Source organism: Leuresthes tenuis, unplaced genomic scaffold (genome assembly GCF_036924035.1).
Source record: "Leuresthes tenuis unplaced genomic scaffold, fLeuTen1.0.hap1 SCAF_13, whole genome shotgun sequence".
NCBI lineage: Eukaryota > Metazoa > Chordata > Actinopteri > Atheriniformes > Atherinopsidae > Leuresthes > Leuresthes tenuis.
In genome coordinates, this window is record NW_027325367.1 from 34,171,477 (window position 1) to 34,188,838 (window position 17,362).

A 17,362-nucleotide genomic window follows, 5' to 3' on the forward strand; every position below is an offset into this window, starting at 1 on the left:
GCCAATTCAATTCAATTCAGTTTTATATAGTTTTATATAGCACCAAATTACAATAATTGTCATCTCAAGGTACTTAAATAATATAGTCCAATTCAAGCCAATTGGAAGTCAATTTATTGTAATCATAATCCAATTAATTTATATGGAGCCAATTCAAAAATTAATATCCTAGCTAAGGAAACCAACAGATTGCACCGAAACTTGTCTTCAGTCCAACCTCCCGTCCTGAGCGTGCCACCCTGCAACTCAAAGTGAAATCTAATCTCTGTTGGCCTTGGAGAGTTTGGGTTAGTGGGGTTCCTGCTCAAATATGACATGCCCAAAATAAATTTCTCTGTAATAATAAACTTTGTGTGAACCATCTTGGTATCGAAATAAAGCACTTGTGAGACTCCATCAGAGCCAGATCAAACCAGATGTCCCCCTCCCGGCCTGGTACTCATTTTTAGGTCTTTAGAAAGATTATATAATATTGTCACAGCAGCAAACCAAATGGACCAAATGTTATACGTTGCTATCTGGGATAGTTTATCCTTCCACCAATCATTCATGATTTACTGTGCCACATCTTCCACTGTGCTCCACCCTCCAAATTAGTTTTTGTCAGCATGGCGATGTAGCGTTCTGATCTTGTGCGCTAAATACTCCTCATGCAAGCCTGGGAGGAGGACAGTGATTAAACAAATTCAGAATCTGTACTAGGAGAAATTTGATGTCCAACAAAGTTATTTTTGTAAATGCTATGATTCAGGCTCTTGTTTCTCCAAATGTATTTGCTGAGCACACACATGGTCAGTATCGATCATTTTGAGTACATGGAGCAAAATGCAGCAATTAAATATTTCCATCAAGCTGCAGAATTGGTCATGGTTTTGTGAAGTTATTTTTGTCATTTTCTGTGTACTATAGTCATTAGAGAAGGATAAAAAAAAAGTGTTTTACGTGAAGTACGGTAGTGTTGACTTGTTCAAACAGAATTAGATCACATGATTCAAGTTTGGACATTATGACAACAATTCTTTTTGCATTTTTGTAAATATTTATGTAGTTATGATTGAATTCTTTTATTTGAAATGTATGTATGTATGTATGTATGTATGTATGTATAGTCATATAATTGGCTATTCTTAGAAAATAATGCCAAAATTTGTATGATGTGCCTGAAGCCTAAAGTATCGAAAACTTGCTAATCTTACAATTGCATTACATTTCACCTTGTAATTATACACAACATGTCTCCATTGATGAAGTTCTTTGGATCCCTACAAAGAGCTCTGTCTGAGAGACAGCTGCTGACTGTTCTCTGACTTTCACCACGTGCCTGTCAGCCTCTTGAAATGGGAAGGATTGTGAGGATTTGTGCCTTCACAGCAAGGCACGCCATTTGGTGTGTCTGGGTATAAAAAGTCATGACAGAATCCTTTGGAATATAACAAATTTAACCTAACAGTTAAAATGACAGTGCCACTAGACTAGAAACCACTACAATATCATCCTATTCTTGGATGGAGAAGAGGACAAGAACAGGTAAGTTTTACTTTTACTTTCCTTATGCAGGATTATGAATCATGTATGTAGAGTGAAAAGATGGATGTGTTATACACACACTAATGAAATTAGTCTTTTGATTAACTATTGGTCTTCTGAGAAAAAAATGTCATTAAATCACAAAACTCCCCAAGTGCTGTTAAGAATTTTAAAAAATGAGAGCTACCAATGAAAAGTAAAGAAATGGATCTTCAAATAAGAAATATTCTATGTGCTAGTAAAACAATACATACATGTCATCTGTGCTGAACTTCTGAAAGCTGATGATTATTTTTGGTTATTGACGCTGAAATGAATGGTCTTACTTTGTAGGTGAATCGATAACATTCCAATCATATTGAGGTATAGAACTATAATATGAGCTGTGAATCTAAATGTGTGATTTTCATTGATAAGAACTTTATCAACCACTTCGACAACAGCTGCGTTTGTATCAAAAGGTTTCAGGGACTCTCTGCTTTCTTTTAAACAACCACTTCTCAGATCATCTTGAAAAACATGCCAGGACACATGAAAGGATACCCACATCTAACTTTTTCCACCTGAGAGGTTTATGTGAAAATGTCAGTTTGTGGTTCAATTATTCTAATATGATGTAAACCTGGTAATGGTGACACAGAAGCTTGTAACTACAAATTCTCCAGAGCAAAGGTTGTTCATTTCACCTTCAACTGCTGTAAGTCTGTCAGTATTGACACAAGGACATGGCATTTTGTGTTTAGACTGATTTTCCAAATGCACCTTTGAAAAAGCTTTTTTTATAAAAAAAAAAAAGCTTGAATAGTATAAAAGGTAGCCTACAACTATCTTCCATGTTAAAAAAATCTGTTCAGCACACATAAATAAGAATAAGCTTTATTATTTATCATAAGCTTATTCTTATTTATATTTGTGCTGAACAGATTTTTTTAACATAATGCTGACTGAGTTGGTAAGTAATTAGATGATGAGTCAGAGAAATGACAGAAATAAAATGATCATCAACTTATGTCTTCTCCAATCCTCTTCTCATTATCTTTTTATAAAGATTTTACGTCATTTCATTGAATTGTTGATTTTTCATTTATAATAATCAGAGAACTATGCTAAGACTGAAAAGATTTATTTATTTTACATTTCTCATGTGTGCACAGCCACGTGCATACACAAAAATAACTCGGTATGGGTCAATGAAACAAAGTGCTCATAGAGTTCTACTCTAAACACGATTTAAACAAGCTAAATTCACTGACATTATTTGAGCGGAGATTTTAGGTCATCTCTGTCTGCTTTACTATTACTTTATTTAATTTCATTTGAAATTTCTTCTGTAGTGTCAACGGGTGTATTAGCACACATAACAAGCAGTCATGTCCATCCATCACCTGTGTAGGTGTCAGAACTACAATGAACATTCAGTCCGTCATCAACAAAGAGATCTTTATCCCTCATAATGAGCGGATGCTGGTGGCAGTGGAGGCCCAGAGGAGGAAAAGGAAGAGGATGTCTTTCCTGCCTGCTCGATCCAAAGGGGATTATTCAACATTCATCTGTGTTTCAGGTAAAAATGTGGCTTATAGACTGAAAAGCAGCACTGTCTCCATTTTTTTGATAATTCACAGACATGCAGAAAAAAAAAAAAAAAAAAACTTCAATAATTTTTTACGTGCACTAGATACAGGTTAATGATGCTTTGTTAAACATCCTGATACAATAAAGCCATTCATCATGCTGTACCATAGACAGAATGAAAAGATGGAAATCTTGGGTTTTTGGTGCCAGAGGCTACATATGGGATGGATGGTCCTAGAACCCAAGGGCATACTACTTGCCAACTGGGTATCATGCATGACACACATGTGCAAATATTGCTTAACCTGCCAACCCTTTCCCCTCTGCACCCATAATATAAGCTTTGGTAAAAATCTTTGTCACAAAAAACACATTTTGTACCAGACTGTTGACAAATCTGCTGAAACTCTGATGCTTTTACCATGGACTGGGGCCCTGTACACACAAACACAGGTCTGCACCTATTGTCCACATGCAAACAGAGTTTTGGGCTCTGAAAGTGAACTAAACAATTCAGTGTACATATGATTTGAGGGAACCATACCCATGTTTACGTCTGCCTCACTTATCGAATCAGTCTCAATCAGTTTGGGCTCTTCCTAATTAGCTTAACTTTCAATTACCAAAAAGAACAGCTGAGGATGTACTTTTTTTTGCCTACTGCCCCAACCACTCCACTGCAGACGCCATCTCCCACACACTGCATGCCACCCTATCACACCTGGGCAATAGACACTTATACACAAATGCCGTTCATAGATTTCAGTTCAGCATTCAACAGGATGTCTGTGCTCATCTGCACCCGCTGCTGTTCACCTTGCTCATCCAGGACTGACCTCCAAGTCGAAATCCAACCTCATAAAATACGTAGACGACACAATCGTTGTAGGCATCATCGCCAACAACAACGCAAGGCAACACAGAGGGGAAGTGGAACGACAATTTGTCTCTGAATGTGGAAAAAACAAGAGATGGTTGTTGATCTCCGGAGAAGGCCCATCAAACACCAATCCCTCCTAGGTGTCCACCTGTTCAACGACCTCACCTGGATTGCCAACACCAGCTCAGTCGTGAAAAAAAAGAAAGAAAAAAAAACTTCACTTCATGTGGAGACTGAGGGGAGCCAGCCTTCCACCATCCACTCTCAACACCTTCTACCGACACGTGGTGGAGAGTGTCCTCACCAGCAACATCACCACTTGGTTTGGGAACTGCTCTGCAAGGGACTGCAAGACCCTGCAACTTGTAGTGCGAGCTGCTGAAAAGACCATCGGATGCTCTCTATCCTGTTTTCAGGACCTCTACCTCACGCTCTGCATATGCAGAGCATTTGGCATCATCAAGGACCCTTCTGACCCCTCCCATGGACTGTTTGACTGTTATCATGCAGGAGGTTCTGCAACATCAGAACCAGAACCACAAGGTTCTGTAACAGCTTCTTCCCTCAAGTTGTCAGAACCCTGAACACAGACACTTAACCTGCCAACCCTTCCTGCTCTGCACCCAAGTGGACGTCCCCACCACCCCACTCTGTCCCACCACCGCACACACACACCTGCTGCCACACCCAATTTTGGACTGTTCCCTGTGAACTTATGGGACAGAAGCCACGACCTGACACTGCTAAAAACATGGCCGATATCTCTGCAGAGTCCGAACCAAAAATGTCCACCATCGCTGCATGGTGAACTTTTCTTGCCCCCTCCCTAGAGCCTTTTCTTGTCTCTGTGATAGTATTTGAAGGTACTGATAAACAAAGGGTGCTTTCTAAAGAAAAACTATATCTTTCCTCTGTCTGACTATAGGAAGTATTTGATCATTAACATCCAGAAAAGGAAACGAGACGAGAGGGACATGACAGCTTTGTATGATAACAGAGATAATAAAACGTTATATTGAAACTTTCACTAGTAACCTCAGTTTGAAGATCCTCTGCTAAAGATTTGAAATGAAAATGATTCAACGAATCACAAAAAAACACCCAAAGAACTGAAAAGAAGCTCTGATAAGAAGCAGTGACAACGAAATTTTCCCTTATATCAGCCTCAGGCCAACTTAGAAATCTAACGTTCTCTTTGATTCCATCCATCCATCCATCTTCTATACCGTCAATCCGTTAATCAGGTAGCGGGGGGGCTGGAGCCTATCCCAGCAGTCATTGGGCGAGAGGCGGGGTCACCCTGGACAGGTCGCCAGTCCATCACAGGGCCACATAGAGACAAACGAGACAAACAACCATGCACACTCACTCCTGAGGACAGTTTAGAGTCACCAATCAACCTAACATGCATGTTTTTGGACAGTGGGAGGAAGCCAGAGAGAACCCACGCAGACACGGGAAGAACATGCAGACTCCACACAGAGGGGGCCCAGGCGGGGATCCAACCTGGAACCCTCTTGCTTTTTCTTTGATTCAAAATATATAAAATTAACATTTTTATTTTCATTGTGTTTGATCAACTCTAGACAACTCAGACACACACACATTAGGTCTTGCATGTTCACTCACACACACATTCAATTAGCCCAGTAGCATGCTCGCTAAGCAGTTGTTGTGTCATCCTGTGGTTTCAGGTCATCTATATCCACAGGTGTGTTGTGTGTGATTGCTGCTACTTGTGCTTGTTTCTGTCTGTTTGTGTGTTGGTTTTTTCTCTGCTTGTCTGCTTTCACGTGCTCCTGGTGGCTCTAAGGCCGTGGATTGTCTTCTGTTTTGTTTTTATAGGTCTAGCAGCTGGTTGTCTGGTTTTTCTTTCTATTTCTTTTCTGTTTCTTCTTCTTTACTCGTCCTCTTTCATGTTAAATTTACATGTTAAATGTTGTAAATAACAACATGTGATGCATTTTCCTGAATTTGTAAAGCGATCTATGGAAAACCATCTTACACCAGTGATGCTATCAGTAAATAAATTTTTCTGATGATACAGATGGTTAGGGTGTGAATCCCCCGATGAGCCAAACCAAATCTCATTCATGACTCCTAATTTGTACTTTTGTATTCCCAATATTATGATATAAACCAAATTAAGAGTTTATTGTGAAATTGTCACTGCCATATTAACAGATCAACCAAATAAGAATGGAAACACACTTTTGTTTGGAGAGAGAAGCCTTACAAAAGTTCAGTGTTTTCAGGGACATGAACGTGATGAAGACACAATCATCACAGGGGTGTGGGAGTTTGGTGTGTGTGTGTGTTGACACATCAATTCAATCATGCAATATAAATGGGAATATGAACGGAATATCCTATGTGAAATTCATGTAAACATCGTTATGAGAATGTTGTCTTAGAATAAGGCGAACAGTTGGAATATTGCTGTACATGTAAATATAACCTACTTGGTCACTTACACAAGCGTCCCAGGTTGAAATGGTTACTAAATAACTATAGTTGACGTCTCAGGATAAAATTTTAAACATCTTCGTTGCATTCTCTGAGACTGATGATAGACATCTAGATATTACAAAAGTAATTACTTTTTCAATATTATCTTTCTGTGAAGTGACCAACAGCAGACCACATCAGCTTCTCATTACAAAGGTAAAGCAGTTTGGTGGCTCTACCTCCTTCACTAGAAGATCCCAGTGGACCGTGGAGCAGCTCAGACAGGTCAACGGTATCAACCCCAACAAGGTTGACAGCACTCACATTCTGCTCCCTTCACCTCTGGTTCATTAGCATATTTTATACATTTGAAATTGTTTGTCAATTATGTTTATTTTCCTGCTGCATGCTCTTCCAGGACAGCCCAGAGTTTGACCTGGTGTTTGACAATGCTATCGACCAGTGGGTGGCCAACTCCTCTGCAGAGAAGTGTCTCTTTGTCCAGATCCTGTACCATGCCTGCCAGACCTACTGGGAGGGGAAACCAGGTGGTGTGAAGAATCTTGGGAAGCTGGGAAAGGCAGGACAACAGAGGAGATCAAGTCAGTATGCTCACCCTGACAGTGCAAGTGCTCCTAGTCAGTCCTCAGCATCCAGAAGCCTGCAGACCCGACGGATGAGCTTTGTTCCTCCCAGACAGACTGAATTCATCAACTGCCAGTCCAAACTTACTGGAGGTATTGGGAGATGGTTACTGCTTTCATTTTACTCTGCTACCGAGGGTTACTAATTAAGTTATTCATTTGTTGTCCTTTCAGATGCCTGCTCCATGAATCTGGTCATCTACCGCTGCAAAGCCTTCTTGAATCGTGTGAAGAAGGTGATAGCTACAAACCAAAGTACTTCACCATATCATGGTAAGACAATGATTAAAAGGACACTTTAGTCAGGTGTGTCACGGCTAGGTGCCGAGCTGACTCAAACAGGACCCAAGAGCAGATGCTGACAGAGTGTAAAAGTTAAGACCGGTTTTATTAACAGAGAGAATGTTGTTGAAAGCCAGTGGAGGATCCGGGTGGTCAGGCAACACTGAGAGAGGAGGGAGACGGTTAGCGAGACTCCAACATGTGGGAATGTCCAGACAAGAGGAGTGAATAACTCTTACAGAGTCCAGGAGGATTTCCAGAGTGGAGGGGAGGAGGCTGGCTGTGGTGCTGTGGCTCCAAAGGCGAGCAGGCAAGTAGGTGTGGCAGGAAGGTTTCATGTACTGACAGTGAGACAATCTGGTGAAAGCTGGTTGCTCCTGCAGCTCCTTAAGACTGTGCAGTGATGATGGTCGATGAGGAACAGGTGAGAAAGTAGTAGCAAGCTAGACTCTGCACTGGACTTCCAGGAAACCTGCTCAGCCCCGCCTAAGACTCAGAAACCACAACAAAACAGTACAACCAAGCATGATCTTGACGGTGTTGATCACAGAAATATAATACTTACATATTTAAACTTGGGATTACTGGTATGAAGTTTTCTTTTGCTCTGATTAAACTTTGAGGTCTGAGACAATAATTCATCAGAGCCTGAAGAGCTCACCCACTCTGTCAGACCTTATTGTCTTCAATAATCTATCAAGTTTAAACATTATTGTAGCAATTTAAGTACCATCTTCTCTCTTATGTTTTTCAAATGGGAACAGATCCAGAAGTAGTATAATGAGGATGAATACGAGCCACACATACATGTAAGCAGGAGGTGATGTCATCCCTCCACAAGTGGTTTGGAAGCCCTTTTTTCTGATTATCAGTGAATATTAACATTACCACCCATACCCTGAAGTAGTAAAGTAATTGATGTGCAGAAGGGGACAAAATCTAAAGTGTTCTGTGTAAATGAAAAATACTTTTTAAAGGCCAGCTTAAGTTTTGACCAAAACACAGGATGCTCCTGACAAGGATAAAGTAAAACTAAACATGTGACCGCATCACAGACAAACCTACAGGGATTTCAGTCAGACCGGACACTTTTTTATGTGGAATATATCTAGTAAAGCTCCTTTTAGGGGTGATATTCTACAAAGGCTTTACAGTGTGTTTCTCATTCACTTATTCACACAGATTCATACAAAGGTTCTTTTCTATAAAAATTGTGTTTTTTTCTGATCTCATATCACTCATACACTGATAAGCATATCAGGGACAAAGTGTATTTGCCAAGCACACTGATAGGGACTGGATAGTGTAGTGGTAAGATTGCCACCTTTCATGTGGCTGACCTGGGTTCATATCCCCTGCATGAAAGGTACTACTACCTCCAGTAGGGGTCCTTAGGCAAGACCCCCTTACCCTACCTGTAAGTCGCTTTGGATAAAAGCATCTGATGCATAAACATAAACATGATACCTGGAGGACCTTGAGATCAATTGGCCACTTAGTGGACAACCACTGTCTGATGTTTTCCCAACATTTCTGTGAATGGGGTTTGTTTTTATTTGAAGTGGGGGAAAAAGCCACTCAGAAGCGGTTCACAGAGCCAAACAGACATATGTAGGCATAAATTTGAGACAAAAATAAGTACAAACAGTTTAGGTTTGGTTTACATTCCTAAAGTTTGGGTAGAGTGTAAGTCGTCAGTCAGCCTGTGAAGACAGTTTGGATGAGGCTTGTGTCTGAATATTTTCCCTTCGTTTTTCTTGTCTATTGTCCTCACTGTGTGGCACCTTTCTGCTGCAGCAGAAAGGTCTCTCTGTGATGTGGTGCGGTCAGATGAGTGCGGACATTGTTTGTTTCAGGGAGGTCCATACAATAGCTGGTCTTTTGATAGCTTGGAGCTTTGAGAATGAACGCAGAACACTATTGAACCTTTTGACATAGGCAGTGTAATGGATGGGAGACATGCCAGGCTGTAGCAGGACACCAAGTTAGAGTTTAGCAGCACTTTATGCAGTTGGCCTGTGGTGACCTCTATTTTGATAGATGAAACCTCGTGTTTACAAGTAAAGCAGAAGAATTCTGGCTCATTGTCTCAGTCTTTTTTTTTTTGCTCCAATGGACTTTGAATATTTGTTGGCATGCACACATTTGATTTGTAGTCTGAGTGTCTGGGTATGGTTGAATAGTCAAAAAAATGATCTCACAGCTTTTTACTGAACAGTTTTCCTTGACTTTAAAAAGCACATGAATGAATGTGAATGAATTTAATGAAGGTTTTAATTATATATTAATCTTGGTATTTCTTCTTCATATTTCATGTAAAGTATTACCTTCAAGGTTGGTAATAAAAAAAAGTAAAGAGCAGGAAAACCTCAAAGGGAAAGAAGTTGTCCAGCTGCTCACACTCACTGTCCTGTCCTTATTTAGTTACATCAGTCACAATTTGTATGACTGGATGAAAGTAATTAAACGTCACTTTGAATGTTGCAGCAACAAGGAATTGTGGTACAAATGTAGTTTTTGGTGTGCAGGACAATTTTAGCCTTTGTCTTAGCTGCACATCTGGTAGTTCCTGAATTACATTTTGGAACCTGGCTGATGTGTTTCCAATGTGTCACCTGGAAACAGCTGTGATGACATGAGAAATCATCACAAACATATTTTATAGTACAATGACTTTCATAAAACCATTATTGTATTATCAAGTGAATCTGTCTTTTAGACAAGCAGCTCCCTCCACTGTGAGTATCCTTCAGATCAATGCTCATAAGGGAAATCCAAAGAATTTAAACAGTCAAAGACCATCTCCAGACCAGATTCAGATGTTTGTCTGTATAACTACAAGACTTTAACTAAAGTACAAGAGTACAAAGATAAACAACATTGTTTCTTTGTTGTTGTTCTTTTCTTTAAAAAAAAAAAAAAGAAGCAATGTGGCAAGCTAGAATGCATTAAAAATTAACCATATATAGACAGACAGACATTGGATGATTCTGTTATATAAAAATTACATGGGTATAAAATATAACTTTAGAACTGAAAATACAGCTATGGATATCCAAAGTTAAAAATAAAAAGTGTATTGTGTAATGAATGGTTAGTGTTATGCTTAGTGTACATTCAAATGATCAGAATGTTGTGGTTGGGTGGCATGTCCTGAAGTCAAATGGGCTGAGGGTAAAAACTCCTCCTCCTGGGTCTCTCAGTCTTGGCCACAATGCTTCTGAGCTGTTTGTCTGATTTCAGCAACATGCTATTGTTGGGGTGGTTCAACATCCTTCATAATCCTGTTCCACATCTGTTGTTGTAAATGTCCTGCAGTGATGGGGCAGTGTTCTGCTGCAGAATCACAATCAGAAAATATCAGGGGGGGAAATAATACCCTTGCTCGCTTCACACATAAAAACGCAAAACAACGTCTGGCTCTCAACCAGCGTCTCAGTTCACAGGGTGTCATTGTGATACCACAGCAGATTGCCATGGAGAAGTCCGGACGGAGTCAATAATCACCAGGTGTCTGTGAAGGAAGGGAGGGAGGAACAGTAGTTGAGAGTGTTTCACAGCAGCGATCTCAGGGAGAGTTGTTTCAGCAGCAGCCTTGGCCAAGGCCGGTGCCAGGAGAGCCAGAATGCAGATTAGTTTATGATAGTTGGTTAGGGCGAGTAGTCGTATTTCAATGGACACGACTTACTCCATTTGTCCATTCTGGTCACAAAAACGATCCATTCGCCTTTGCAAAGCCACCAGCTTCTCCAAGATGTTTTCCATATTGCGGTTAATGACCACAGTCTGAGTGCCAACAGCTCTGCCCACTGCTACAATCATGTCAGGCAGCTTGGGGCCTCGGACCGCTGTCTCCGACTTCCGAATTTTCCGATACACCAGAGCAATGGCTAATCTAATCAGCAGATAGGCTGTTATCCGAATATGTAAAGATCCTCGATGTCCTCAACGGAAAGAATCACCAGGCACACGACCCTCCACTTCTCCCAGGAGTCCCTCATGTAACCAGCGACAAACGTTCCATCAGGACAGACAGGTTCCCCCAAACCCGAGCTTCTCGGTGAGAAAATTCTGTCAATTGTGTTGAAAGACCAGTTGACCAATTCCAAGATTTTAATTTTGAGAGCAATGCAGAGAGAGGCACCAAAGTTTGAGACAAGACAGGACAAGACGTGAAGAAAAGCAGGGAAGACAGAGGAGAGAAGAGAAATGCGACTGCCTTTGTTGAGAGCAGGAAGAAGAAGGATGCACGGATCACTCTGTAGGGCTATTTGATCCTGTTCACAGCTATTCCCAAACCAGGAAGTGATGTTTCGTGACAAGATGCTATCCACAACTCGTAAGTAGAAAGACTTGAGGATCTCCAAAGAAACCCTAAACTTCCTCTGTAGTCTCAGATGGTACAGACACTGCTTTACCCTTTTGGTCTGAACCTGTATGTGGGCAGACTACAGTGTGTCAGGTCCTCTGAGATGTGGATACACAGGTTCTTGAAAAGTGTGGTTCATGTATGGTTCTAACACACTGAGGGCACCGCTGTTGCTTTAAGTCTATGAGCTTGTTTTACTGAGTGTGATGGCATTTACAAAACCCCATAAGTTATATTATTGTGATAAAAAATTATATAACCATAGACAGACACCACAAAATACATAAAAAATGGAAATCTTTATTTAAGATAAAAATAACAGACAAAGATTGGCAAAACATGTGGAAAATGCACCAGACATCGGCCAGTTCGCGGATCTGGAGGGAGTTCTCCTGTAAAATCTGGTACGTTTTTTCATTACACCGAAGGTCAAAAGCAAACAGTTAAACAGAAATATCCCCTGCTGGAGGGACTGTGGAGCGCTGAATGCAGATCATTCTCACGTTTTTTGGGAATGTGATAAAATAACACAGTTCTGGAAAATTATACATATCACACTAATGGAAGTACTTGGCTTCCCTTTGTCATGTACAATACTATATTTTTGTAGTCTATATGAAGGAAATGTACAGCAGAAAGACAGATATTTTATTAAGATTCTATAAATAGCTGGTAAGAAAGCTATTACAAAGAAATGGGGTAAGCAAGACCCGCCTATGCAAGATCAATGGTTGGACTTTATAGAGTGAATTTATGTGATGCAAAGGTTGACTCACAGCCTTCACCTACAGGAAACACAGTTCCAAGAGAAATGGGAAAAATGGACTGTTTACACCGGAAAGGACATCACAGAAAGGACAGTCGACTGAATAAGACGATGAAAAATACAGCAGCTTTGGAAGGATAGAATCCCATTTGTTTAAACTTACTTTTCATACACACCCACCCATTTATTTTTTTTATTTTTTTTTTTCTTCTTACGTTATCTCTACTGATCTTATTTACAATGTACTGTTGGATGTGTGTTCTTCATAAAAATGAAGAAGCTTCAATAAAACTTCACGTGGAAAAACCATCATATAACCATGAAAAAGGAGAGAGTCTCTGACTGCTCTGCAATATCTAAGTTGGTATAGTAGATATTGATGGCGCTCATGTCAGGACTGCTTGGGTTTTCATGCAAGGAATAAGCTGTTTTTTGGGGGGAAAGTTTTTAGTCTTTACATGATCTCTCTCTGTAGAAAAAGGTCAACGTGGACATCGTGGCTCAGACAGAACTATGGCTAACATAGTCCAGAGGATAAATGTGACTCTGGGGGAGCGTGGGGACAGACTGACTCGTGCTGAGGATAAGACTGTGAAGATGATGCATAAAGCACAGCAGTTTGCCGACACGGCTCATAAGGTGATATTTGCATCCTTTCCACAAGACAAGATCAAAAACAAAAATGTAACAACGGAGCCCGTATTTAGAATGAGTACATGTCATTTTTGTAACAAATATATTGCATTGTTTATTTCATTCAGCTGGCCCTGAGGTATTCAAAGTAGAGCGTGTTGGAGGATGAGGATGAGTTCTTCAGTAATCCTGTAAGGTGGACACTAACACCATCCCATGCAGCCTTGGCCCTGCAGATGCTGATGACTCCCTCTGAGAAGATGAATGGAGTGGCTCCTAGGACTCAACTCTCACTAACATCCTGAGTGTCTAACTGAGTCTAATAACGCAATGCTGTCCATATGATATTAATCTTTCAATGTTTTTAGTGTTTGCTTGATAAGAGAAACAATGAGATTTATAAGTGATATGCTACATGTACATAACGTGTCTTTTCATATTGTTGGTTAAACAACCCTGGCAGTTAGATGAAGTTACAGCACAGCTCGCTGTGGTGGAAATGATTTCAGTCACCTCTGCTTTCATTTTTTCAATTCCTGCGTAAGACAGGCAGCAGTTCTGCTCATCTTATCTACATGTGGTTTGGAATTCCTCTAACTGAATGAAATGTGTGTTTGGTGTATGTTTCTGCAGTGTACACTTCAGTGTCTTGTGCGTTGTCCTCTTTGTTTGTATCAGTCTTAAGCATCACATGTTTCTTTTGTTTGATTTTTTTGTCTTCTGTGCTGTCTGTTCTGTGCAAGTCATCCTGTCTGACCTTCCAAGTGAATTTGTGTCACGAGGAGGGGATTCAAGCTGGATCACGCAGATTCAAGTTTGGGGCTTGATGTTGAACAGTGTGGGTGAAGGTTGTCTGTGTTGTAGTTTAGGTTAACCCAAAGTAAAACTGCTGACTTTAGTTAAAACCCTTCATGTTTGAGCCTTTTTGTTTTTTAGTAATTTGGTATCAGACTGATTTAAACGTTGAGTGGAATAATTACATGATAAAAATCAACTGATATGATTCTAACCGACTCTTTAATGTTTTGTTCAATCTTTTTTATCCCAGTAATATAAATGATTTTCAGTATTTATCAGTTGGCATCGTTCTCTGTCATCTTTCTGACCAAACTAAATAAAGGCGTGGATATATATAAGGTAAAGCACTGTCCGATTGTCCATCATTTTTGTCCTTAATGTGCCTATAGTCAGAGACCAGGTTGCAACAATGTCAGATAAAAGTGAAAATGAGGTAATTGGGGGAACTGGGGATGTTAGACTTGTATTCATCAAGCAGGAGCCCATCTCATTATTGACCTCTGAGCTTTGTAAACCTTTTGGAACGTTCGCCACCTCTTGTGTAGAAACATGGGGGGGGGGGCTAACATTATATAATATATAATATTATATACACAATATACTAAAGGTATGAAATCATTAAGACGCTTGTAATGTAATCTTCCTCCTGAATGTCAGTATATATTAGTCTTACTGTAATTCTGTGTAATGTGTTTTCTTTAAAGTTGTAAACATGTTTGTTTATTTATGCTTTTTTCTGTTTCAGTTAATACATAAAAACTCCTGAAACGAGTGGTATCTAAAGATGGCAGTCGATATTACCAACGAACACAAATATTTGAGGTGCTGGGGTTGCATAACCTGACAAAACCATCTGAGATGTACTCTGTAGAAACTGTTTGGTAAAGGGCATGCACTAAAAAAAATGTTTAAGTGCACTGTAAGAAAAAAACCTGTAAAAAATGGTAAATGACTGGCAGCTATGGCTGCCAAACAAAAACCTTAAAATTAAAGTAAAATAACGGAATTAAAAAAATATGCAACAACATTAATTTTACAGAAAGTTTGATTAAATATTTTACAGAAAAATACTGTTATTTTACTGTTTTTTTCCCCAAATAATTATGATTGATCACTTTCAATAAAGGGACAATCCTAAAAGTTCTGCAGGAAAATACCGTTATTTTACAGATTTTTCCCAAATAATTATGATCAGGGCCGTAAGCAGGGCCCAAAAAATACTGAGGTCATGAGTCAGAAATTCTAGCCGGATTCAGGGGTATGCTCTCCCAAGAATTTTTTTTTAATTCCGTTATATAATTCTGGCCAGTCTTAAGGAGCAAAAACAACATCATAATGACTTTCAGGCTTATTTGTTTTGTTTGTTATCAGAGAACATCAGCCTCATCCTAAATGATTTGCAAATGAGTTACAATGTAAAACTGGAGAATGAATTTCATCAAGTCATGGATCAGGAAGAAAAAGGAATGAACTGTCCTGGAACAGAGGGATAATATATACAAATACTTCAGAGTTCCTTCAGTATTTAAAATAGATACCCAGCCCTATTACACTATCATGTTGATGATAGTGCCTCATCTGTTCACTCTTGTTAAGGAAAGCCAGCTTTTGAACACATTTCTATTATAATCTTACACAATACTTCAATTATCATGCATTATACATCTGACTTTTAAAACATATACAGGTCTGGCATACAGTGGCAGCTGGTGAAAAAAAAATCTTGGTGGGGCTGGTGTGCCAACAGATTTCCCTTCCTAATCTAGCATAAGCATTCAAATGAACAGTCAGAAAATGACTACTGTTCCACAATAATAATTTAATTTCACAGTTTCACAGAAAAAGGAACAATTCACAGCTATATTAGACTTTATGCTTAATTCACAACAAGAGAATTATACCCCTGTTGTGAATTTATCTCTTGGTTGAGATTCAGCTGAATCTATACAAATCAACAGTGAGTGAGTGAGTGAGTGGGGGTCTAAATTGAGTGTGGGTTGAGAAGAGAGAATGAAACAGAAGTTTTCAAAAGCACCACAAAATTCAATACAATTGATGATCTTAGATAAAATATTAAGTTTTTTATCTACCTCTTCATTGTGCCTTCATACAGCAACGCAGTGCCCATCACCTAGCAGCGTTGCTATGCTAATCTTTCCGAACACAGCGAGCTTTACGCAGTTTTCCATGTGAACTTTGGATCCATCATGCTTCTTTGTCCGTTCGGAGAGGCGCTTTAAGTCAGTTAGTTACTCCACAACCTGCCAGCCACGTTGAATCAGCTCCGACAAAAACCCCGTTTGTAACATTTATCTTTCGCCGTGATTTACTGGGAAATGTTGATTTCAGGCTTGTCGGGTCCCAGCTCCTTAACGAGAAGTTTTTCCTCCATCGTCCATCTCGCAAAAGGCTACATTACTAATGATTTCACCGAATTTATTGGAAGCTGCTCTTGAACTCAGGTTGTCACCACCATCATCTCTCTTTGTCGTCACACATATTTTTTTCCCCGTAGCGTAGGTCAGAGTCTGGGAGTCGCACTGTGAAAAAAAACTATCGCTGGCTCCTCATGTAGCTTCAGCAATCCTAAACCTTCACGCATTTTATGTAGCAGTCGAAGCTAAATCTCCAGCGCCCCATCGGTGTTAAATTTGGCAACGTTGATAGGCCAATTATTCATGATTTTCCCCTAGCAACCATTATCGGATAGGCTGTTTAGCTGCAGGTCTGGGGCTATTTGCAAATAGTGTTTGTATAATGAGTGTCAGTTTATGGAAATGTTTAAATTGTTTAAATTGCATGTAGGCACACACACTATTAAGTAACACTGACAATTTTTTTTTTTAAATGCAAAAAATATTTTTGCCCCACCGCCCCCTATGGGCCAGCCGCCACCGCTGGCATAGTCTCTTCCTTTTATAGTACCTGCTCCCCCTCTATCACTGCTCCTCTTCTTGCTGCTTGGCACAAAGATGAGCTTGGTTTGGCTTAGCCTTTTTCTCCCTATCCTGTTTTCCCTTTAGTGAAGAATATAAACACAGTCAAATACTCAACTGATAGAAATAAAAACAATGCGTCATTTCAACATCAAGTTTTCAGATGTGTCAGAAATCTTAAAAAAAACTTTTAGGGCGGTTCAGGGCTTTTGAAATTTGAGGTAAAAATGGGGCATTCTGAGGCTTTATGAAAGACCATAATAGTGACTCATATGAAGTAAGGGCAAGTTACCACAGAAAATGATTTATTACTTTTATTATTTTGAAAATTAACCGGGTGTTTTACTTTGTTTCTCTGCACGGCTTCCTGTCTTGCACGATCTGCTCTGTGCTGTTTTGCTGGTGTGACTGACTGACTCACTAGCGGTAGCGGTGACAACATCAATGTCCGACTTGTGTGTTAGTTACCATAGCGACAGTGCATGTTGTTGATGACGTGCAGCACGT

The 17,362-nt window shown here is 39.8% G+C and overlaps 1 protein-coding gene across 1 annotated transcript; it reads left to right on the forward strand.

Moving 5' to 3' along the window:
- The first annotated feature begins 1,330 nt into the window (after positions 1–1,330).
- Positions 1,331–14,263, forward strand: stxbp6l (syntaxin binding protein 6 (amisyn), like). Its single transcript, XM_072362860.1, has 7 exons — positions 1,331–1,527; positions 2,921–3,088; positions 6,606–6,736; positions 6,846–7,164; positions 7,246–7,344; positions 12,964–13,127; positions 13,250–14,263. Exons 1-7 carry the CDS (start codon positions 1,506–1,508, stop codon positions 13,271–13,273), a joined length of 927 nt encoding a protein of 308 aa, XP_072218961.1. The 5' UTR covers positions 1,331–1,505; the 3' UTR covers positions 13,274–14,263.
- Positions 14,264–17,362: the final 3,099 nt, after the last annotated feature.

What these genes read in the sequence shown, in the direction of transcription:
- stxbp6l (XM_072362860.1), top strand. Translation starts at nt 1,506, where the DNA reads ATGGAGAAGAGGACAAGAACAG. An exon ending in ACGGTATCAACCCCAACAAG is followed by an intron (nt 6,737 to 6,845) that starts GTTGACAGCACT and finishes ATGCTCTTCCAG; the next exon opens with GACAGCCCAGAGTTTGACCT. An exon ending in AAGTACTTCACCATATCATG is followed by an intron (nt 7,345 to 12,963) that starts GTAAGACAATGA and finishes CTCTCTCTGTAG; the next exon opens with AAAAAGGTCAACGTGGACAT.